Source organism: Saccopteryx bilineata, chromosome 1, assembly GCF_036850765.1.
Source record: "Saccopteryx bilineata isolate mSacBil1 chromosome 1, mSacBil1_pri_phased_curated, whole genome shotgun sequence".
NCBI lineage: Eukaryota > Metazoa > Chordata > Mammalia > Chiroptera > Emballonuridae > Saccopteryx > Saccopteryx bilineata.
In genome coordinates, this window is record NC_089490.1 from 351,824,653 (window position 1) to 351,849,188 (window position 24,536).

Sequence of the window (24,536 nt, forward strand, 5' to 3'; positions counted from 1 at the left end):
AGATCTAACCACATACTTTTTTGTGTGTGTGATAGAGACAGAGAGATAGAGAGAAAAGGAACAGATAGAAACAGAGAGACAGAAAGAAAGAGAGATGAGAAGCATCAATTCTTCACTGTGGCACCTTAGTTTTTCATTGATTGCTTTCTCATATGTGCCTTGACAGGGGGCTACAGCAGAGCAAGTGACCTTTTGTTCAGGCCAATGACTTTGGGCTCAAGCCAGTGACCTTTGGACACAAGGCAGTGACCATGTCTATGACCCTACGCTCAAACTGGGGAGCCCGCACTCAGACTGGATGTGCCTGCTCTCAAGCCAGAGACCTCTGTGTTTTGACCCTGGGTCCTCTGAATCCCAGCGCATAGCTCTTTCCAGTGCGCCACCCCCTAATCAGGCTAACAAATTACATTTTTAAGTTGTTGCAGTTCAACAAGTTTAAAGTTTCGGTTCTGCAAAATGAATAAGTTCTAAAAATCTACTGTATAACATTCTGTTTATAGTTAACTATCCTGTGTTGTCCACTAGGGTTTATTTTGTAGTATGAAATAATTACTCTTTTAAGTTCTGGAATAGATTTGGTAATCTAAGTGAATATACTAGATATAAGTCGATTTGACATTCTTTTCTATTTCTCTAGTAATTCTCTTCATCAGAAATCCTTTTCTCTTCCTGCTAGTTTAACTCTATTTGTCGGGTTTTGGCTCACATTATGACTTACAGTGGCAGAGGCAGCGTCAGCAGTTCAGCAGTTCCGTATGGGCTCCCTCTGCAATGAGTACTATGTCAGTTTTTCCCTTTCCTGGTCAGCCTCACTGCCTCCAGGCAGGTGAAAGGGCTGCTGTTTTCTCAAGAGTGAGTAAGCCTGTTCCCCTCCAGTGAGACAGGAGGCCACGTGCTACAGGAGTGAGTGTTTCTGCAGCATATGTTCTTGGCATTTTTTAAAACTTATTTCTATATTACTCATATGGTAGAGAAAGAGAGACAGACAGAGAGAGATATATCAATTTGTTGTTTCCCTTGTTTATGTATTCATTGTTTAATTCTTGTAGTCACCAAGGCAAACGGCAACCAAGGCATATCGGGATGACCCTCTAACTAACTGAGCTACCCATCCACGACCTGGCATTCTCACTTCCCACTATTCTCAATTATTTATTAGCTGAAAGCTATAGAAATACTGGGTTACTTGGCCAGTGTCTGTTCTGGTTCCTGACTCACAAGAAATTCTTCAGTTCTCCATTTCTGGAGGACCTGTGGTGGGAAAGTGATTCTAAGATAGATACACCAAGACTCTCTCTCGCCACACATAACTACCCAAACACACTCACACATAATTGTCTCTCAGAGACACCAGGGGAAACTGGTCCTCATTCACTCTCCCTTTGATCTCTGCTTTCCTGTCACTCTATTGCCACAAAAACTGAAGCCATAGCTAATTAAGACAAGCCAGAGCTCTGTAGAATTAGACAGCAGGTATTTCTCCAAGGATATTCATGGATTTTGTTCCCTGTAATGTCCAGGCTTCTGGTTCAAGATGTGAAACAGGTTACAAAATGTACCAGTGTTATAAACATAAAACAATGTTTTTCACACTGGGATATTTTTAAAAAAATATTAGCATTCACTGCCCCAACTGAAGCCCTCTCCTCACAGAGTATGAAGCCAATAAATAGCTTTTATTTACTTGGCTTCTTCTAAGAAAATGTCCTGTGAAAAGATTCCAGACTGCAAATAATAAGTTAGCTAACCTTTAAGTGCAGCTTTTCTAATGATGCATGTGTCAGGCCTAAGGTTTTTATTTATGATTTATGATTTTAATTTGTGTTTACATAGATTAAAGTGTCCCACTGAATATATCTCCCTCGATCCATTCCCCCTTGGCTGTCCCATGCCCTCTCCCCCCAATGCCTTTCCTCCTTCACTCCAGGATTTGCTATACTGTTCTTTATAATGCTGTGTTATATATATAATTTCATTAATCTCTTTCCCTTCTCTGATCCCATCTTCTCTTCTACTTTCCCTCTGACCACTTTCCCTGTGGTCTCTTTGATCCTGCTTCTGCCTCTGTTCTGTTCCTCAGTTCACATTTCATTGGATTCTTCAAATGAGTGAGGACATATGATATTTTTTTTCTCCGCATGGTTTATTTCACTTAGCATGATAGTTTCCAAGTCTATCCACATTGTCGTGAAAGATAAGATTTCCTTCTTCTTCATGGCTGCGTAGTATTCCATTGTGTTTATGTACCACTGCTTTTTAATCCACTCATCCACTGATGGACACTTGGGCTGTTTCCAGATCTTGGTTATTGTAAATAATGCTGCAATAAACATGGGGTGCATTTCTTCTTTTGAATCAGTGATTTGGTACTCTTAGGTTATATTCCTAAAAGTGGATAGCTGGGTCAAAGGGCAGTTCTATTTTTAATTTTTTGAGGAATCTCCATACTGTTTTCCACAGTGGCTGCACCAGTCTGCAATCCCACCAGCAGTGCGGGAGGGTTCCCTTTTCTCCACACCCTCGCCAGCACTTATTCTGTGTTGTTTTGTTGATGAGCGCCATTCTGACTGGTGTGAGGTGATATCTCATTGTGGTTTTAATTTGCGTTTCTCTAATTATTAGTGATGTTGAATTTTTTTCATATACCTATTGGCCATCTGTATGTCCTCTTTGGAGAAGTGTCTATTCATTTCTTTTGCCCACTTTTTGATTGTATTGTTTATCTTCCTGGTGTTGAGTTTTACAAGTTCTTTATAAATTTTGGTTATTAATCCCTTATCAGACATATTGGCGAATATATTCTTCCATTGTGTGGGTTGTCTATTTATTCTGTTAATGGTGTCTTTGGCTATGCAAAAGCTTTTTAGTTTCATAAAGTCCCATTTGTTCATCCTGTCCTTTATTACACTTGCCCATAGAGATAAATTAGCAAAAATATTGCGACGAGAGATATTGGTGAGTTTATTGCCTATGTTTTCTTCCAAGATATTTATGGTTTCATGACTTACATTTAAGTCTTTAATCCATTTTGAGTTTACTTTTGTGAATGGTGTAAGTTGGTGATCCAGTTTCACTTTTTTGCAGGTACCTGTCCAATTTTCCGAACACCATTTGTTAAAGAGACTGTCTTTACTCCATTGTATGATCTTACTTCCTGTGTCAAATATCAATTGTCTGTATAGGTGTGGATTTATTTCTGGGTTCTGTGTGCTGTTCCATTGATTTGTATTCCTGTTCTTATGCCAGTACCAAGCTGTTTTGAGTACAATAGCCTTGAAGCATAACTTGATATCAGGAAGTGTGATACCACCCACTTTTTTTTTTTTTCAGGATTGCTGAGGCTATTTGTGTTATTTTTTGGTGGCATATAAATTTTTGGAATATTTGTTTTATATCTTTGAAGTATGTCATTGGTATTTTAATAAGAACTGCATTGAATTTATAGATTGCTTTGGGTAATATAGACATTCTAATGATATTTATTCTTCCTATTCATGAACATGGTATATGCTTCCACTTGTTTGTATCTTCCTTGATATCCTTTATCAATGTTTTATAATTTTTCGAGTACAAGTCTTTAACCTCTTTGGTTAAATTTACTCCTAGGTACTTTATTTTTATTTTGTTGCAATAGTGAAGGGGGTCGTTTTCTTAATTTCTCTTTCAGACAGTTGTTGGTTTATAAAAATGCCACTGATTTCTGAATATTGATTTTATATCCTGCCACCTTGCTGAATTCATTAATCAGGTTCAGTAGTTTTTTGACTGAGACTTTAGGAATTCCTATGAATAGTATTATGTTATCAGCAAATAATGATAGTTTTATTTCTTCTTTTCTAAATTGGATTCATTTCTTCTTCTTATCTGATTGCTGTGGCTAGGACTTCAAGAACTATGTTTAATAACAGTAAAAAGGGGCACCCCTGTTCCTGATCTTAAGGAGATTTCTTTTCATTATTGCCCATTGATTATGAAGTTGACTTTGGGTTTGTCATAGATGGCCTTTATCATGTTGAGAAATGATCCCTGTATCCCCAATTTGCTGAGAGTTTTGAACATAAATGGTTCTGGATTTTATCAAATGCTTTTTCTGCATATCTTGATATTATCCTGTGATTTTTATCCTTTCTTTTGTTTATATGTTGAATTATATTGATTGATTTGCAGATATTGTAACAGCCTTATCTTCCTAGAATAAATTCCACTTGATCATAATGTATGATTTTTTTTTCATGTTTTGCTGGATCCGGTTTTGCTAATATATTGTTGAGAATTTTAGCTTCTAAGTTCACCAGGGATATTGGTCTATCTATAGTTTTCTTTCTTTGTAGTGTCTTTGTCAGGCCTAAGGATTTCTTCTCTCGCCTTCTGAACCTCTGAGTGGCAAATACTCTTATACCTGGGGCCTTTGGAGACTGTTGGGACATTAATTTGGAAGATAGATATCTTCAGGATACATTTGAGGGGCTAATGTTAGGTAGAATTTCAGGGAATAAAGAGGTTTCATCCTGCAGATTCACCCATGGAGAATGAACAGGCAGTGGTATCTAGAGCTATCATAAATTGAAGACCAGAAGTTTTTACATCTTGGAGACTTGATATCTCTATTGGCATAGAGACACATGACCTGTATTTAATAATATCAGATTCCAATGATCATCTATATATATTGATGCAGATTTGTGATGGGAAATCCATTGATCCTGACTGCTACTAATTTCTCCATATTGTCCACTCATGATCTGATTTATGTATCACACATGCAGCCACTGCACTAAGCTTCCCAGTTTTATGAACCTTCCCAGGTAAAGTGACCCAGGGGTGGAAAGTGAGGTTTTGTTTAGTTTCTCGGGGTAGTTTGGTTTGGGGCATTATTTTAAAGAAATATATTATCTTAAATTTCTAATTATTAACTGGTAGTTCCTGAAACAAAGTTACCATTCAATATTAGTCTTGAGTCCTACGACTTTGTTTAATTCACTTATTAATTTTAGCATGTTTTTCTGGATTCATTTTTATTTTCTAAATAATTTTATGCCATATGCATATAAAGTTATTTTATTCCTTATTTTTTAATATTTGTATTTTTATTTATTATTTAAACTTATTTTTTAAGATAGAATTCACAGTTTAATGAAGAGTATAAGGAGTGAGTGCTGGTACATTTTCTTCTCTTTCTTTTTTTTTGGAATTTTTTTTGAAACATTCCCAATGATAGATAGAGTATATTCTATCACTGGCCACTAAATGTGACATTAACTGGAGGCTTTTTCTTATTTTCATATTGAATGTTGTGTGATGCTGTTCTTCATGCATTGAAATGAATTTTCAATGATTAACATTTTGATTATTATTTAAATCAGCTACTTTAAATGTTACATTTGTTTAATTTTAGTAGTAATCGTGTGGTTTGAGCCTGTTATGTTTTTAATGTCTTTTACAGGTTATTGAAGACTTGTTTATTATTTTCATATTAGGTAATTTTTATTAAGCTATTTTTAATTTTATGATCTTGTGATCTTGAATTTCTCATGCAGCCACCTTATATTTGTTTTTTGAGTGATTATAATTTGTAATGTTAGTATTTCCCTTAAAAACAAAAACTGTCTCTTGCTGAGCTCTGACATTTCCTATTTGGCGATTATTGTAAGCATATTTTCTTGTACATAACTCACTCTACATATAATAGCTACTGTGAAATGCTCATTTGTTAAATTCAACATCTGGATTATTGCACAATTGGTCTCCATTGATTTCCCTTCTTTTGAAAATGGGCCATGTCCTTTATTTTTTTAATATATGTTGAATAATTTTAGATTGTATATAAATCTTTCTCATGGGAATTGTGAATGACATGTAGAGATTTTGGGGTTTTTTTCCTGAGAAATATTATAGTTTGTTTATTTTTTTTCAGAAGGTTAACGGGGTTGAAGGTAAATTCAAAATTCTTTCCTGTATTTTTCAGAAGCTAAAATCTGTGATCAGTTTCATTTATCCTAATTGGTCAGCTTTTCATCTATCTCAAATATGTATACTTCAGAGATACAATCAGAGTTTTTATATATACATTGAGATTTCATTCTCTGGACCTCTCCTTAAAGATGTATACAAGCAAATAATATAATAATTTATGTAAACTGTAACTGAAAAACAAAAATGATGTAAACATGAAAACATTTTGAATAAATATAAATAGAAAATGCAAAAAAAAAAAAAAAAGGAGTTCTAACACTTTGTAGCTGCTGTGGTAGTCCCAAATTATCCTTGTACTTCAGACCAATAAGTCTGGAGGTTGCTAGGTGATAACTGTCTACCCATTACTGATTGAGGTCTGTTTTCAAAGAGAAAGAACATAAAAGTAGGAAAAGCCTTCAATGTTGTCCAAGTGTCTATTTGTTTGCTACCCTTTAGATTCTGACTGCTTTCTCCATTGTCTCTACTTCCAGATTTAGTGTTCTCTAGTTTAGTTTGGCTATTTTTCTTCCATGCGTGCAAGGCTTATAATATTGATATACATATTTATGGGGATGTTCTGTTGATTGAACCTCTCCACTTCTGAAATTAGAACCTCACTCTGCCTGCTTTACATATTATAACTGTAAGTTGAATTACTGGATACCATGGTCTCTTGTTACCCATACTGCAAAATTTTCTTGAAAGTAGTTGTACCATTTTGTATTCCCCTATAATTCCAGTGGAGGACAAAATAATATAGAGCACGGTAGTTAATGCAGAGATATTAAGAATAGATGTACATGTAGGTATATTACAGGATTAAAGTGGGAAGGTTTTAGAGAGCTCAGAGTCTGACTGTGCATAAGTGACAACTACAGCATGAGGGTACTGAGTGCAATGTTCCAAAGAAATTAGCCCCTTCTTTCCCAAGGACCGCAACTTTGTCCATTACTTCTTTCTATTCCAGTCCTTCCAGAGATCAAACATCTATCATTTTACTCGTCCCCTGTTGAATCTCTGAACTGACTCCACACCCTAGGTCGACATCTTAGAACTCTCTTACGGAGCATTAGATTTTCATTCAGCCCAGGCAATCAAGTCCTGTCAAGAAACCTGAAAACTTGGGCCAGAAGGAAACCTGATCGGCTGCGCTCCCCTCACCACACACTTTTCTCCAGAGCTTCGGCGGCTCCATGTGCGGGCCAGCTGTGCTCTGGGCTGAGGAGAAAGATGAGGCCTCCTTAGGCTTCGTGCTTTCACTCCAGCCATGGCATCTCCCCTTAGAGAGAAACCTGATGAAATGTCTTCCCCTTTGGCCTCTGGATCTTTCCCATTTTCCCATTTGAGGAAACCTTGGCGCACAGTAAAAGGGAATGTGGTTAAAGTGTGGTTAGAAACACATACTAAACACAATTCTGAGTAAAGCTTAACAGAAAATGGAAAATATAAAGTGTTGTTAAATAATATTTGTCAAAAGAGAATAGTAGACATGTTAGTTATGTGAGAAGACCAGCTGAATCTCATTATGTGGCACAGTACTCGTGTTCAGAGCAGCAACAGTAAATAGAAGCATGGTTTACCCCTCAGATGCTCCATTCAGTTAAAATTATATGTACAGTGATATACCTGTGTATCTATTTATCATTCCTTATATTCAGCACCTTCTAATAGGTATGAGGCAATAAGCTAGAAAATAGAAAATGCCCCTACCTGATTTCACAACACTTACAGTTGTGGGTGGGAGGTGGGTGGCTGGGCTGGAGATTCCTTATGACAGTAAAGACTAGGCTTTCCCTGCAGTTTCCCTTTTTCCTTTTACTTATTTGTTTTCATTTTCTAACACAGGGTGTAGTAAGTGAGGTCTCACCTTCAAGGGTAACCTGTGTTTCAAAGATGACTCCCTGAAATATCCCAGCAAAAGAAGCCCCAGAGAAAGGGCTTATGGAATCTCTATGGTCTACAGACCAGACTTATGAACCAGATCTGCTCAGAGACCAATAGAGAAGAGACAGCTATGCTTGGCCCTGCTCCAGGGTAAAAGTGATACTTTTTGAAATAAAACAATGAAAGCCACAGAAGCTTCATAACCTTATATTTATACTTGTGTGATGATATAAATTTTGGCGTGGCTATTTCTAATACACTGTCCTCTCTGGCTTTATGAGCCTTAATGTATAAGAGCTGCCTGGATTTGTAGCTTTTATTTTTTGTATTTAGTAGTCATACAAGATTTCCAAGTTTAAACTCAGAGTTCTACTGCATTTCCTGAAAAATTCACTAACCTTGCTCGTCTTCTCATTGGACCCTTTCTGCCATCCAGAAACAGAGCTCATCTGAGAGATCAGGGGCAGGAGGAACCCATGGAAAGGATTTCCACAATAAAGGGGCATCTTCACAACATTGCATTAAACAAAATGAGATGCTTGATTGGTATCTGAAAAGATACCAGAAGTGTCATGATAACAAGATCTGAAGACAAAGAAAAGAAGAGAAAGTAGCGTTGCCTCATTATCTATTAATTTAAACACTACTCTTCTGTTAAAGACATTGGTGTTCCCTAGAGTGCAAGCCTCACTTTTTTCATTTTGTTCCTTTCCTCCTTTTCTCCTTCTTCTTCTTCTTCTTCTCCTTCTTCCTCCCCTCATCCTCCTCCTCCTCCTCCTTCTTCTCTTTCTCCTCTTCCTCTTCCTCTTACTCCTCCTCCTCCTCCTCCTTCTTCTTCCTCTTCTTCATTACCTCTCGCTTGTCCTTATCTGACTGGCTCTTACTGAATTAAGGATGACTGTGTATTTTTCCTCTACAATTTTTTCTTATACCCTTAAGTGCCCAAGTCATTTCTCAGCACACATGTTTTGAAAGCGCACGGTTCACCAGAATCATTATCATTATCATGATATGAGTTCACTCCTGCCAATTAACACATGATGTTAAATTTGATTCAGAGTCTTCTAGAAAAACAGGACTAATATGTATATACTTCATATAAATGAAGAAGATCAATTATTGAGAAGTTGTTCATGTTGTGATGGTTTTTGAATACTTTCCTGCTTTGCCATCTACAAGATGGAGACCCAGGAAAGCTGGTGGTATAATTTAGTCCAAGTTCAAAAGCTTGAGACCCAGGGCAGTCAGTGGTGTAGGTCCTAGTCCAAGGGCAGGAGAAAACCTGTACCCCAGGTCAAAGAGGCAGACAGGAAACAAAAGGACCACATTCTTTCTTTCTTCCTCTGCCTTTATTTTCTGCTCTGGTCCCCATTTTATTTTACTGACCCATAGATTCAAATGTTAATCTCATCTGGAAACAACACCCTGGCAGACAAACCCAGAAATAATGTTTAATCTGGATATACTGTGGCTTGTTATGTTGACTCATGAAATTATTCATCACAAAATCGTTTCTGTTTCATTTCTTATGTGAGGTCTACAAAGATTATATGATAAATAGTGTTAGAGGTGATTGCTCAACAAATGACACTTGTTGTAGTTTAATCTTTATAGTCCATTCAAAAAAAAGTGTCATATTGTTTATATGGAATCCCGGTTCTGAAAGAGAATCTAAGTGCTACTCATTCTGTGATGGCCCCTCTGACTGACCACCTGAGGCAATTTCAAACTTGGGAAACCATTTCCCCTCAATTACCTAAAAGGACACAAATTGGCCAGATTCACTGATCTTAGCTGACAGATACAGGACAAAGACAGCTGCCGGTATCACTGCCTCAGGTGAGCCCTCAAAGTGGGTCCTCACTGTGGTAAAGAAGAGATTCTGTTTCCTCTTCATGACATTGCATTTGTGAGAAAACAAGATGAGATTAACTTGTGTGAAATTACACTGATTACATAAGCTTAGTTCTCCAAAGGGTGAATAACTTTGAGAACCACGAGAACATGTTCTGGGAGCAGAACTGAGATATGACTAAGAATGTAATCACTGGCCCATCTGACACAGGCACAAAGCCTTGGTATTTTTCAGGGGCTGTACACGAAGGCCTCCCATTGGTCCTTAGATTTGTTACTTCCCTGCCCCTCCCCTAAGAACTTAACTTTCATTTTCACTCTGCTCTTCGGGATCCTCTTTGTTAACATCAGGCCTCTGGTTTGAGAGTGTGTTCTGACCACATCTGCCCCTCCTGCTGGATTTCCAGAACAAATGAATAGGCCTTTGTGCCCAGAAGATTGGAGGTGAGTTTCCCTCTGCTGTCTGTGCTCTACCTGGGGGATTGTAGCCAGCCAAGCCAGTTCTTTCAGACCCTGGGCTATGGAAATGCACCTCCTCCCACCCCAGCCACCAGAGCCAAGTACTCAATGTGTGAGAACTGCCTGGGCTCAGAGGGGGCCGTGGACACAGAAGGGGCTCTAGTAGTTTCGATTGTGTGGCAGGGATGATGAACCTGAAAGGTGTAGGGGGCCCAGGCATTCCTAGTCAGCTCCGGCTGAGCAGCTGCAGCAGGGGACAGGGAGGTCCCCTAGAACCTAGAGGCTCTGACAGGTTTGAGAGAGAAGCAGCCCTGTAATGACAATGTAAGGGGTGTATCACCAACATCACCCCCACCTCCCAAGTACCAGCCTAAGATGGGAGTCCCGCAGGAGATGAATCTCCTTCATACATAATCCAGATATTTCTCAAGGTTCCGCTTTTCTGCTTTTAAGAGAGGAATCTCCTGTTTCTCCATACCCCTAGTGTTCTCATGGGCATAAGCCATGTTGGATTTTAAGGACAGACAATTTGTAGGCTCAGCTTTCTGGTGCAGTATGCCAGGGTTAGGGGACATGATGTAGGGCACAAACCCATTGGTTCTCAAGCATGGTCTAGAGGCCTAGGCATCTGTGATATCCCTCCAGCACAGACACCACTCATGTTCCCACACCCATCTTTCTGCCCACTGTGGAGCACTGGAGTCACTCACGGCTCAGGTTGGGATCCCTGTATGTGTGAGGGCTCAAGTTGCTATTCTGTGTCCTGTGGCAGCAGCAGCTTTGATTTTAGTTCCTTGACATGAAAATAATTTTTTCAGCGCCAAGGCAGAATGCATGCTCCACTCCACCCTCCTCTATAGGTCTTGAAGGGTCTCAGGATGGTTGGATCTTGAGTGGGATCAGAATAAATAGAAGCCATAACCCATGTTTGGAAAACAGCTTCAGACTTAAAATAGGGGAGATATTACGTGATACCTACCCATGACAAAATGACTACTTCTGATCCAGATGTTCCTCAGAGCTAATACTGGATCACATTTTCTGTAGCCAGGTTTTAACTGCAAATAACTTCTGGACTATATTCAGTGTCTGGACCATGATCTGAAATACACTTCCCATTCTCCTTCAGCTTATTCCTTATCAGGTCTTCTTCATGTATGATGACCATGGCAATGGAAGACAGTGTTTGTAGGTCTAAATTTTTTTCTGTGTAACCTTTCTAAGATTTGCCTCCAGAGCACAGAGCAAAGGAGAAACTAATTCTCTTTCTTATACTGAATATCTTTCTTTTACCATCACACTTTGGCAACCATCAAGACAAGGGAGTTGTGGAGGGAAATACCGGGAGGGGGGATGCATTCAGGGTGACACTAGAATCTATGTAAACACAATAAATTAAATTAAAAAAATACTGTTTCTTTTTTAATTAAAAAAAAAGAGACATGGATATCTGCATAACTATTGAGATTTCTTTCTTTCTCTTTCTTTCTTTTTTTTTCTTTCTTTCTTGGTTTCTTTCTTTCTTGCTTTATTGTGTAACCAGAAAACAAAGCTGGATTCAGGGTTACCCCACACTTAATGCCAATAAAGAGAGACAAACATCGAGTAGGTGTAAGGTTGTTGTCAATTTCAAATTGCAGCAATTTGAGAAGGCAGATGACTCCTGTCTAAAAGCACTGCCTTAACACTTTTTGGTGTTGGTGGTTTTTATATCATCTAGGGCAGGGGTCTCAAACTCATGGCCCGCGGGTTGCATGCGGCCTGCCGAATAATTTTGTGCGGCCCACAGACTAATCCACGAAGTTCAAAATATTTTGGATAAAATTAAGTATTTTTCATTTCTCTAGCATCCTAGCTAGATATTAGCTTAGTTAACAGCAGTTGTGATGCAAACTACAGTTTCTGGTCGTTTTGTGACACTGAGTAAACTGCATGTACAATTGTGCTTGTTGTACTGATTTTTTTTTTGTTTTCAACTGCAGTGAGAAAAGTGTTGCATAACAGTTGCCTTTTGTAGACCTAGTGCAGCTCACCGAACAGCTGTGATCTTGCTCTGCGGCCCACATGCTGAGTTGAGTTTGAGACCCCTGGTCTAGGGGCTGTTAATAATGGTGTAAAAGGCTAAAGAAAAAAAAAGAAAAAAAGTCCATGCAATTACTCACATAACAAAATGCAGAAAGTGGCAATTCAGCTGCAGGAAAATCTCTGCCAGTTCTTCTGATGTTAATACAGGTCCAATCAGCAAGGTCCTGTCTGGTTTCCTCAGTCAATCTTCAAGGCAGCAGGGCAGGTATCGTCCAGGAACAGGTAGGTCCTGGCACCTCTGAACTGTCTGTGAAAAGACTCTCTGTTTTCTTAGGATACAAAGTAAAGATTAAAGATTGGTGAGTTAAGTTTCTAATTAATTTGTAAGCCTTGACTTTCCACAGTAAACCCCGTGACTAGGTTTTTATAAACAACTTTTGTGATTTCAACTCCCCTAATTGTCAGGTCCTTCTCCATTGTAAACTTTCCCTGACATTTCTGGAAAGTTAAACTTTTTGCTACATTTCAAAGTAAAGGCCAGGAAGAGAGAATAGCAAGCAGATTAAGTAGTTCTTAACCCTTACATATCGCCTATTTCTTACAACTGTAAAACTACTATTACTGAAGTTTAATTTCTAACTTTCAGGTTCCTGAGCCTAGACTGTGTCCATAAGGCCATAATGAGTCCAGGTGGGAGAGTGATTCTCACTGTGTTACCGCTCTGTGACACCTTCTCTGGCTGACCGCCAACAGTCTTTCCAGTTTGTATGGACATTACTATACGTGTGACCTGATAAGACATAAATGAATAAAAGCAAAATAAGCATTTGTGTTCGTTTTTTTAGGGCTACCATAAAAGCCGTGTTAGTTAATGAGAATAAGATGAAAAACTGAAATCAAGAATAAATGTTTTTCATGGGAGAGAAAGACAGGTGAGATGAACTAAATAACAGCATGAGAAGTAAAAGAATTCAGACAAAAGAAACCATGTATTTTGATTCCATTGTTATGAATTGATCGGTAAAGGTAATTTATAAAAACCTAAGGGAGTTAATCATAGACTAAGGCTCAGGGTCAGAATGGGACTGCCTGCTAATGTCATTAGTTTTGTTTCCAAGAAATAAGTAAATCTAATTCTAAAATTAGAATGTGGTGATAGTTCCTGTTTCATAAACATACTAGAAATTATTGTATTCTAAAAATGAATGCATGTGATTTAAATACAACTCAATGAAACTTTTAAGATAAAGTCAGTCATGGAAGAGGGAAGAGCACGTGTAAAAGCCCAGGGGGCTACAGTGGGCTGTGTTTGGGGTGGGAAAGAACAGGCAGGACTAATGATGAGAGGCACAGACCTCTTGGCAGAAAGGGTCTTCACTTGTCCTCCTATGCAGCAGAAGAAAATAGCAGCCATTGCCTTGATGAGATACGAATCATTATGCGACATGAACTAAAAATAAAGTGCCAGAATCACTCAGAGGAGCCCTTTTCATTCCTTCACTGACCTATTCTTCTTTTCACTCGCCTTTCCTTTATTTATTGAATATTAATGTTTGTTGTAAAGCCAATGGCCATGGCCACTGTTGGTCAAATAAGTTTGTAAATATGATATGTTTGTCTGCTCGCTTGTGACTTATATTGGGTGTGGGGGACAGGCTATAGGCAGGCCAGGTCGTTGTAGCCTGCGGTTTGGTTTTGGGACTAAGCTTTTCCCCTCACCCTTGACTGATTGTATGATCTGGGTGGTGCACTCTCATGAGGAATCCAATTATGCCTTGGATAAGTGACTTTGTATCGGGGACTTCCTTGTTTGTATATTGGATTAAGGGATTTTGGTTTTCTACACTATAAAGTGGGACGGACCAGGAGCTGGCTCACTCAGTTCCTGCTATTACAATTGCAGGGGCTTCCCTGATCCCTTGCCCTTCATGGGAAAAGCTGGTTTTCTGCTTTTCCCTTGTCTTCTTTTGTGGTTTGCCTGTCTTGGTGAGACACCAATAAATAGGATGGCCCACCATCCTCCGACTCTGCCATCTCTTTATCTTCTGCCCGAATCCAATGGGAACCTGCATGTGAATGGCCACGATGGCGGCTCCTGGCCTTACAGCCACTATCACAGCCACCTGGCCCATGCAGGTTCACATTGGATTCAGACAGTCAGTAAAGAAACAACGGAGCCAAAAACTGATGGGCCATTATCTTTAATCCTAGCTTGCACCCGGCGGGCAAGTAAAAACACACACTGGGCTCCAAAACCCACTCACATTCAGTGCTAACAAAGCTACTGACTTATTCGAGTTTCCTAGAATCAAAGGTTTCTAGCTCACCAGACTTAGTCACCTCTGTTCCCCATCTCCTTCCTTCTCCCTGCACAAACTCTGCACAAACTGGCTTCTCACTCAGCACTCCGCCATCTTGGCTGCTTCTCCTGGCCTCCTCCACGTGACCTTTCTCTACTCTCTAATGCTAATCTCAGGAACCAAGAGAGCAAGCTCCTTTTCTGCTCCCATTTTATAGTGTAGAAATCAAAACCTTTAATCCAATATACAAAATAGGGAAGTCTCTAATACAAAGTCACTTATCTGAGGCAGAACTGGATTCCTCAATGGAGTGCGACACCCAGATCATGCAAGCAGTCAAGGTTGTGGGGAAAAGCTTAGTCTTAAAACCAAGCCCCAGGCTACAACTACCCAGCCTGCCCACAGCCCACCCCCAACACACATTAATATCACCTGGGCGACAACTTCCATGTGGGCAGTGCCATCTTTAACAAAGTGAGCATAATATATTTTATCTGCCCAACATTTGTCCATAAAAATATCTGCACAATCGGTGTCCTTTCTATTCCTGGTTTTAAAACTCTGCTCACTTCAATATTCTCAGCCTTGAAGGAGTGAGCAAGGAAAGCTTCTGGAGCCAGGACAGGAAGAAGGAGGGGCACATGACAATGGAATTTCCATCACAAGAGAACATAATGGATGAGGTGACCTGCCCCATCTGCATGCAGCTCCTGACAGAACCTGTGAGCCTGAACTGTGGCCACAACTTTTGCCAAGGCTGTATCACTACAAACAGGCCATCAGTGAGCTACCTAGGAGCAGGATACTGCTGTCCTGTGTGCAAGAACCCGTACCAGCCTTGGAACCTCCGGCCTAATGGGCAGCTAGCCAGCAGAGTGGAAGAAATCAGGGAATACAGCAAGAGGGCAGACCAGTGGCAGGGAGGAGATCACTGTGAAGAGCATGGCGAAAGTTACGATATATTCTGTAAGGAGGATGGGAAAGCCATTTGCCAGCTTTGTGTCCAGGAGCATCAAGGTCACCAAATGTCCCCCATGGAGGAGGTGGTCAAGGAATGTCAGGTAAGCCTCAGAGTGTGGAAACATTACCTGAAGTGAAACCTTCACTTTTTGGTCCTATTTTTTCTCTTTGTCATTATAAAACTGAACCTTGCACTCCTTTTCACACTCCTCGATCAGCTTCTGAGACCTGAAGCACATTTCTCTGCATTCTTTCATTTTCTTTAAGAATCCACAGAGACCACATGACCTTAGAAAAGAGAAGTTGTATGAGCAAGAGTGCTTCCCAGGATGAGTTATGAATGCTCCTCTAAATAGACAGAATTCCTAAGAGCATGGTTGGATGTGTTAAAAGTATATTTACTTGAGGAAACAGAAAAGAAATTTACTTCCTATAGGATCAGTACCTGCTCCAGGAAGGGAGCGATGAGAGCTACTCTTGGTTAAGGACAGTAACTTCCATCACCCGGGGAAAGAACACATTCACCTCCTCAGGTTTCTCCCTGCATCCTCAGTCTGACTGCCAGTTTCATTTCTGAAACTAGTCTCTTCTGAGATGAGCTTGATATCTGCTCCATTTTTACTGTATCCAGGTGCTGAGAAAGCTCAGGTCTTGACTTGGGGGATTCTTTCTCACAGGAGAAGCTCATAGAAGGTCAGAACAGGTTGATGCAGGAGCTGCTTGAAGCTGAGGAGTTGGACGCTGACATCAAAGAAGAGAGAGCTACCTGGAAGGTAGGATGACGCTCCTGAGGGAGTTCTGAGACAGGGAGCTGGGGAGCACCCAGGTCCAATCACATGAAGCCCCTTTTCATTGTTACATCAGAATTAATAAGTCCATGGACTTTTGATTATTCCTCATTCAATTCCTACTTATTGAGGATTGCTGGCTACAGAACAGACATTTCCAAATTGAGAGCAACTATTTCGAGACAAAGGTATAGAAGGAAGCAGTGTAAAGCGATTCATGAGTCCAGTGTTTCATTTCCTTCATCAAGTTTGAGTCTCTGATACTTCCAGAGAACACATTAAAATTGTCCCAGGGTTTCTTGTTTCCTGTGCAGTGTGGTGTGATTCTCCAGGACAGATGTCTGCTATCCAACCCTCATCCATGTACCACCTGTGTCCCTTGGTGGGCCTTCATAAAGTAGACTCTAGTAAATTGCTTTGGGAGCAGCTCAAAGGAAAATAGCAGGAAATGTTTTTCCAAGGAATTGCTCATTTCTTTTTCCTACTAAGAGTCTGAGGAATTTAGTTACAGGTATTGGCTTGGCTCCCAGGCCCTTAAATATTAGGCCCTCAGCCAGACAAACTGACTGCATTTTTCTCTTCTCATCCGCAAAGAATTGTGTGCAGACTGAGAGAGAGAGGATTCTGAAAGGGTTTGAGGAAATGAGGGGCATCCTGGACAGAGAGGAGCAGAGGGAGCTGCAGAAGCTGGAGGAGGATGACGTGAATGTGCTGGACAACTTGGCAGTGGCTAGAGACCAGCTGGCCGTGCAGAGGCAGTACATGTGCAAGCTTGGCTCAGATCTCCAGCGCCATATGTACGAATCATCTCTAGACACGGTGCAGGTAAGACTGGGGATATCTGTCCTACATATGAGATTTGGGAAAACCCAGATACTATGTCCCCTCTCCTTCCAGGTCCCTGCACTTTCATCCTTATTAAAAGGTTCCTTCGAGCACTCAGTGCTTCTCCTTGTCATTTATTTCAGGGCTCATTGGGAAATTCAATGCGTAAATGGCAAGAGATGTTCCCATTATTTTTATTTAAGAAAAGGCTGTGCAAAAGTTTGAGAGAAGATTGTGTATAAGCTTCCATTGTCTATGATCTAACATCTGTAAGGCATTTCTTTATTATGTTCCATCAACAACTCACATCCTCTGTTATGTTTGATTTGGTTGTTTTTTTATTGAGGGGTGGCAAATGTAATGATAGACTAATACCTTAGTGAGGGTTGAACTCTTATCAATATGTGTGTGCTTGTGTTTATGTGTGTTTGTGTGTTTCTCTTTCTTTCTCTATCTTTGTGTGTATGTTGTTTGTGTGTGCCATGGCCAGGGAAGGACTGAAGAAAAACTTATAAGGACTTGTCAAATGAATTTTAGCTACTATGAATATTTAACACTTTTTTCATGCAATTAACTGCAGGACTGTGATTTTAGGTTATGAAACATATTGGGAAACTCAGGAAATTTCTCTTTTTATTTTATTTTTTGAATTCTTGCCATACACTGTTAGTGTCTAAACAGGAATTTCTTAACTTTGGTTCCAAGTCTGGAGCAATCAAATTTCATCTGCCTGATCTTTATTTCTGCCTTAAAAATATATATTTCTTGAAATATAAATTACATTAATAATCTACCTATTGCAAGTGTACAATTCAAAAGTTTTAGTAAATATACGGAGTTGTTAAACCAGGTACAAACTCAGTTCAACATTTGTTTAAAAGATTCTCTTTACTTCCACTCATAATTTTGGCAATATGTCATAAATTAATTTACTCTCGATGTTAGGATATGTTTCTGGATTATTCTCTCTCACATGAAGCTTTGTATTTTTTCACTGATACTCTAAGCTCTGATTACTGTGGCTTCGTGGAACATTTTAAAATTGGGTAATCTTCCAACTTTGTTTTCTTTATCAAAATTGTTTGTAAAATGTGAAAGAATTCTATTCAAATCTATTTGAAATCAATTTATTTGAAGCCAGTTGTTTACTGTGAAGACCATTTTAAGCACCTCTCTCCCAAGGACCTTTTGGAGAATTCTACTGCCATCTAATGGGGAGAACCAGAGATGTTGCTTTCTAGATGCAAAGCACCCATTACAATGACCTGGACCAGAAATGCTGTCCTTTGTCCATTAAATTTTCTATGAGAATTTTTGTATATCTTGTTAATTTTATTTAAAGCCTACTGGTATTTGTATAAAGTGAGGAGACGGCAGTCAGCCAAGGGGTTATCTATATGAGACAGTTGTATTTCTATCCAACCCCATTTAATTACTTCTTATCTTTCCTTCTTTGTTAAATATCTCTTGAATTAACCTTTCAGGAACTAAATTTACCCTCAGTAAATCTAGTTAGCTATGATCGACAAACATTAGTATCATCAGGGATGTATCAGTATCTCAAATCTCAGTAAATCAGCATATTCAATTTGTATCAGTTCATCATTGATGCAATAATTATTTTAAAATATGCACCTGGCCCAAATTAGAGTAATAATTTTATACTTGATCTTAGCCAAAAGGCCAAGAAGCAATAAAGTAATAATTTATATGGCTTAAAAATTTATTGTTATGACTATAAAGAGAAATCCTCTTCTCTGCTAGGTAATATATCAGGTATTATTATTTAACCGGGATATTCAAATTGATGCCTTATAAAGTATGAAAAGAAAGAACAGATAAAAAATAGAGTACTAAGAAGAAAGAACTGGCCTTGATCAGTTTGCTCAGTGGATAGAGCGTCAGCCTTACGTACAAATATCCAGGGTGCGGCCCCTGTCAGGGCTAAATTAGAAGCCACCGTCTGCTTCTCACTCGCTCCCTCTATCCTTTCTCTCTCTCTCTCTTCCCCTATTGCAACCAGTGGCTCCTTTGACCAGAACTTCAGCTCAGGTGCTGATTCAGCATTGGCCTCAGATGGGGTTGCCAGGTGGATCGTGGTCAGGATGCATGCGGGAGTCTGTCTCTCTATCTCCCCTCCTGTCACTTGAAAAAAGAAAGAAAGAAAAAAGGAAAAAAAAAAGGAGAATAAAAAAGAACAAATCTTAATGACAAAATTACCCCTAAAATTGTAGCTATGATAAAAGTTATACTTGCACCCCAAGTTTCTCCTTTATCTTTTAAATTTAAGACAGTTTTAGCTATAATTAAGTTATTTTCAGAATAAACAAAAATCTTAATACAGACAGTAAGAACATTTTACAGACATATAATCACAGGTGGCCAAGGCTTTGCTGTTATAAAAGAGTTTAGACGAAAGGGGAGTATATTTTTGCTCTAAAAAATGCAGCAAATAATGTTAGGATTAGGATAAGTATATGGCTAAAAAAAAGCTAAGAATATATACTAGACTGGCTTAATACAATATAGGGATTATGGGTAAGATATACTTTTTAAGACAGTGATGAAGTCGATATTGGTCTGGACAATAAAATGAAAATGGATGAGAGTCAATTAATTTTAGACTTTCTCTGCTTCTGATTCCTGCAACTTATTTCATGCTTAAAAATTAATATGATTTTTTTGAATAGTGTGTAGAACATATAGAGTGAATAGAGAGTGATTGGAGAAACATTTTCTTGAAATGCTAGTTTGTTTGCTCCCACTGCAATATATGTATCCATATGGAGATGGATGATAGATTAAACAGATGATAGATACAGAGAGATAGATGATAGATAGATAGATATAAATATGTAAATATCTTGAGGATTGTAAATACTAATTATTTATCTTTGATTCACTAGAGCCTAGAATGATGTCTGACAATCAATTTTATCTATGTTTGTCTCTAGAATAAATAAAAGCTTAATGTATAAAGGGGGACTTTTCATGAAGATATATTAAAGAAATAGTAGGTCTCCTCTCTTCCTCTTATATATGTTTCACCTTCAGACTTTTGAAACATCTTTCTAACATGCTCCCATAAGTACTCTGGAATAGATAGTCTTGGTCTTTCTTCCACAGCTGTCCCCATCTATTTATTCACTTTCTATCAAGGGGTGCTACAGGTGTCACAGGAAGGTGAATAACACTGTTTAAGGAAGAGAGGCTTTTCACTAATTTGAGAGTTGCCAGACAGTGTAAAGGATATGTGATTAAATTTGAATTTAAGATAAATGACATCATTTTTAGCAGAAGAGTATGTTAAATATTGCAGAGGACTATGACATATTTTTATTTCTCCGAAATTAAATTTTAATGAGCCATCTCAATGTTCTAAAGGTATTTTGATTTTCTACATTTGACTAATGTTTTTTCTCTTTTCCCCAGGATGTGATTAACGACATAAGACGGTAGGTGTGTGAGACTGGACATGGTCCTTTTTTGTGTGATGACAGAATTGCAGCTATAAAACTAATCTTGAGTCAATCGTAATTTTAAGAAATCACACAGCTGGGATTTAGGTATTACATTGTTTCAAATTACTGATGAGAGGGGGACCATGTTATGGTAGGGTTTGGTTGGTGGGAAGTCAAAACTTTGGGTCAATAAAAGCTTTGGAAATAAGGATTTGCAGGTTCAGAACTGCAGTGCTTCACTGATTTTAGTCAGACCTCTGTCAGGCTCAGCTCTTGTTTCTATACTGCAGAGCTGCCTGCCTTGTCACACGGAGGGTCTTGTCCTCCATCTGTATGACATACAAATTTTCCACATACAAAGATCTGCAAAGTCTTTTTAAGATGTTCTTTGGATTACAGTAACAACTAACTAACTAAATAAATAAGACTCAGGTCTTAGGGAATAGTGAGTTTAATCCTGGTGCCAATAATTAATCTCTTTTTGTTTATTCACTGTTTATATCATGTGAAAATATTTTCTTATCTTGTCTAAAGTTGCCTACCTACTTGCAACATTAAACACATGAAATTTTGACCTCTATTAATTTATCTGTCATAACTTCCCTTTTCTCAAATGTTGGTAATATACCCCCTTCTCCATGACTTTGTATGTTATTCTTGGCCTCTCTACTAAGATAGCAGGTTCAGGACACCCTTCAGACTTTCAATACAGGAGCCCCATACTTGATGACCTAAAACTCTCAGTAACCAGGTTGTAGAACCCCTCCACTGACCCTTAGCGTGGGAATCCACGCCTATGTCCTCTTCTTGGGGGAACCTCTGAGATGGCAATTTGCAACCCTTATAGCAAATTTCCTTTATAGGGGCATCAAACAACATTTAAAGGTACCATATTTCTTCTAATAGTATATCATGTTTAAAAGGTAAAGAGACTAGGGTACATTTCTCGATTTTATAATCAGAACATGAGCTTAACGAAAAGCCCTTCCCACGGAGGGTAAATGGAAAGGTTGACATGAAGGCATTTCTTCTGGTGGCAATGACAGGACCCCCACCTCACCCTCCCTCAGACTTTTCAGTGAAGAGAATTGAGTGAGGAGGCATCAATGGAGAGAAAGGTGAGGGAGACAGTGATCTTGGAGAGACACGAAGTAAAAAATGTAAGCAATATTTTGTCTTTTATTAGGAGTGAGATCTGGACCTTGAAGAAGCCCAAAATTGTTTCCAAGAGTGTGAAGAGTTCATTTCGAGTTCCAGATCTGAGTGGAATGCTGCAAATATTTAAAGGTGCAGAGAGTGGAGGGAAGAATGTGAATGTCATTGTGGGATTCTTGTAGTTTCAGAACAGAATGGGGGAGTGAGTGTTATCTCTGCATGAGAATAAAAAGAGTGTCCTGACAAGAATAGATAACTAACGTGAGCTAAAGTGTGAACATATCTAGGATAGAATGGCTAAGTATACACTCATTCACCAGTTGACAGCCTCATAGGAAGCCCCTCCCTTGACCACACTCTAGAGAAAAGATAGGTGTCAGTGTTTCCAACTTTGCTTCTAACAACATCATTGAAACCTTTGTCATTTCAGAGCTGACAGAAGTCCAAAGCCACTGGGGTAAGATGTTACAGGTTCTTCACATCACCATGTTCTGACCTCTTTTCAGAAGTTGAGGTTAATATAAGGTTCCTAGCTATTACTTATATGTGTTCTTTTCAAACATTCTTAGTTATATACAGGAGTTTTCTTATATTAATTTATTGGGGAACATTGGTGAATTAAATTATATAACCTTCAGGTGTATAATTCTATATCATGTCATCTATATATTGTATCGTGTGTTCACCACAACAAGTTAATTTTCCTTTCATCACCATGTTTCCTCCATTTAACCTCTTCTGCCTCGTCCCACTTTCCTTTTTCTCATTTCTTAAGTGATCTACTCATTACTGATCCATTAACTCGTGTTCCTCCCAGTCAATGCCCAAGATTCCTCCTCAAAAAGTCACAAGACACACATGCCCTACGTAATTCAACTGACTGTGTAATTTTTCCTACAGTGGACTTGAAGCTGATTCCACTCAAGACCCTTTCAAATATCTTCATTTCTCCGGATCAGAGACAAGTGACAGTTGGAAACAATTGTTTCTTTAATAACACGTATTCATGTAATATTTCTGCTCTTGATATCTTGGGCTCCCGAAACTTCTCATCTGGAAAATATTACTGGGAAGTTGATGTAACTGGGAAGATTGCCTGGATCTTGGGAGTATACAGTAAAACAAATAAGCTAAATAGAACAAAGAGCTCTGGTTTTGTTTTTAAACCAGATGCAAATTATTCAAATGTTTACTCCAGATACAGACCTACAAATGGCTACTGGGTTATAGGGTTACAGAATGAATCTGAGTACAGTGCCTTTGAGGACTCTTCCACCTCTGATCCCAAGATCTTGACCCTTTGGATGGCATTCCCTCCACATCGTGTTGGAGTTTTCCTAGACTATGAAGCAGGCACTGTCTCATTTTTTAATATCACAAATCATGGGTCACTCATCTACAAGTTCTCTCGTTGTCATTTTTCTCAGACTGCTTATCCTTATTTCAATCCTTGTAACTGTTCAGCTCCCATGACTCTGTGCCGACCAAGCTCCTGAATCTTCTTCCCTCTACTACCTCAGTGTTGTATAGCATCCTTTGTCCTGGGACTCATCTCCTGCAGCTGAGCTCACTGCTCCATTCAAACCATCTCTTCCTTTCTGTCTTCTTTCTGTAGAACTTTTACTCAGTCCTGGGATTTGCAGTGTTTCTGACTTAAATTAGAAGGAAGCATATTTACCCATTTACTTTTTTCTGTATTCTCAATGAAATATATCAAATTTCTCCTAAAGACAAAGCAGTATCTGTTTAACATCTTCACTATACTATTTCTCCAGATTTTCCTTTATCACTGATCTGAATTGACATGACAAAGTCTGTCTGCCACCAATCTGTAGTCATCCCCACCCAGCACCACCAACTATGGAGTATTTGAATGTATGTCTGCTTGTTGCCCAGCAAACAGCAGGTTCATCAGAGAGTTGAATAAAAAACAAAAGTAATATATGTACTCAGAGTGAAACTTTATACTCAGAGTGTTTGAGGTCAAATCAATCTCTTCACTTACTAAGTGTGTAACAATAAAAACATTTTGATTTTTTTCATAAAACACATTGTAATTCTAAACTGGACCTAACTGTTAAGATTATTGTGTAAAACTGTCACTCAGTGTAAAAAGCCTATTAATTATCTTGCACAATATAATAAACACTTGCTGTCATGATCCCTGAAAAGTGTAATCTGTGTCAGTGTCCTGTGCAACAGATTTGTGCCCTTCAGAGGAGCAGGGAATGGTTACACTGAATTCTCATTTGTCAAGTTCCCAGGCTCTTCTGTCAAAAACAGTCCAGTTCCAGTCTTGTGTTATAGAACTTTTTACACCCAGGCTGGGACTGTTTTAAGGTTCTTTACTGGGATGGGTCAGAAACTTCTGCAAAAGTACAAGTTTCCCAAATCTGTCCAGCAGAGAGAGCCAGATTCAGGGACAGCTATTATTAGGGAAAAACCTCTTGGGGTTCAGGCCGTTCCCATGTGGTGAAACATCTGAGTATAACCCTTTACATATCAAAACATTCACTTTTATTTTTCTTACTTTTAAAATAAGTTTCAAATTACGACTTATCCAGGAGAGTAAAGGAACACATTTTTATTAGAAAATTATATATTGATATTATAAATTATTGTGGCAATTGCACAGAGCCCACATCAAGGTGTAGAGGGGTGATCACTTATTCTGTTGGAATAAAAAATAAAGTGCTTGGCCTGGGAAAGGTATGTATATGTACACTTATACTGACACAAACACACACATACACACAGTTATGTATATATGTAATTATATGCAAATACATAGAGTGTCTTTATCCAAATAATTTTCAAAAATATCTTTAAAGAAAGAATTTCAGGGATTTGATGGAATTTATTAACTTAAG

At 38.7% G+C, this 24,536-nt stretch overlaps 1 protein-coding gene across 2 annotated transcripts; it reads left to right on the forward strand.

Moving 5' to 3' along the window:
• The first annotated feature begins 10,011 nt into the window (after positions 1-10,011).
• On the forward strand, positions 10,012-23,765 carry LOC136318464 (E3 ubiquitin-protein ligase TRIM22-like). 2 transcript variants are annotated; one of them, XM_066250800.1, is made up of 9 exons: positions 10,014-10,137; positions 13,023-13,109; positions 15,061-15,538; positions 16,115-16,210; positions 16,820-17,050; positions 20,483-20,505; positions 21,698-21,798; positions 22,097-22,123; positions 22,567-23,765. In XM_066250800.1, exons 2-9 carry the CDS (start codon positions 13,084-13,086, stop codon positions 23,160-23,162), a joined length of 1,578 nt encoding a protein of 525 aa, XP_066106897.1. In that variant the 5' UTR covers positions 10,014-10,137; positions 13,023-13,083; the 3' UTR covers positions 23,163-23,765. The 2 variants fall into 2 exon arrangements, with proteins under 2 accessions (XP_066106896.1, XP_066106897.1); XM_066250799.1 differs by lacking the exon at positions 13,023-13,109 and having other exon boundaries at positions 10,012-10,137.
• Positions 23,766-24,536: the final 771 nt, after the last annotated feature.

Excerpts from the sequence above, each read along its gene's own strand:
- LOC136318464 (XM_066250799.1), top strand. The coding sequence starts at position 10,106 with ATGAATAGGCCTTTGTGCCCAGAAGATTGGAG. Across the intron at positions 15,539-16,114 it reads AGGTGGTCAAGGAATGTCAG|GAGAAGCTCATAGAAGGTCA; the intron begins GTAAGCCTCAGA and ends TCTTTCTCACAG. Across the intron at positions 20,506-21,697 it reads GTGATTAACGACATAAGACG|GAGTGAGATCTGGACCTTGA; the intron begins GTAGGTGTGTGA and ends GTCTTTTATTAG.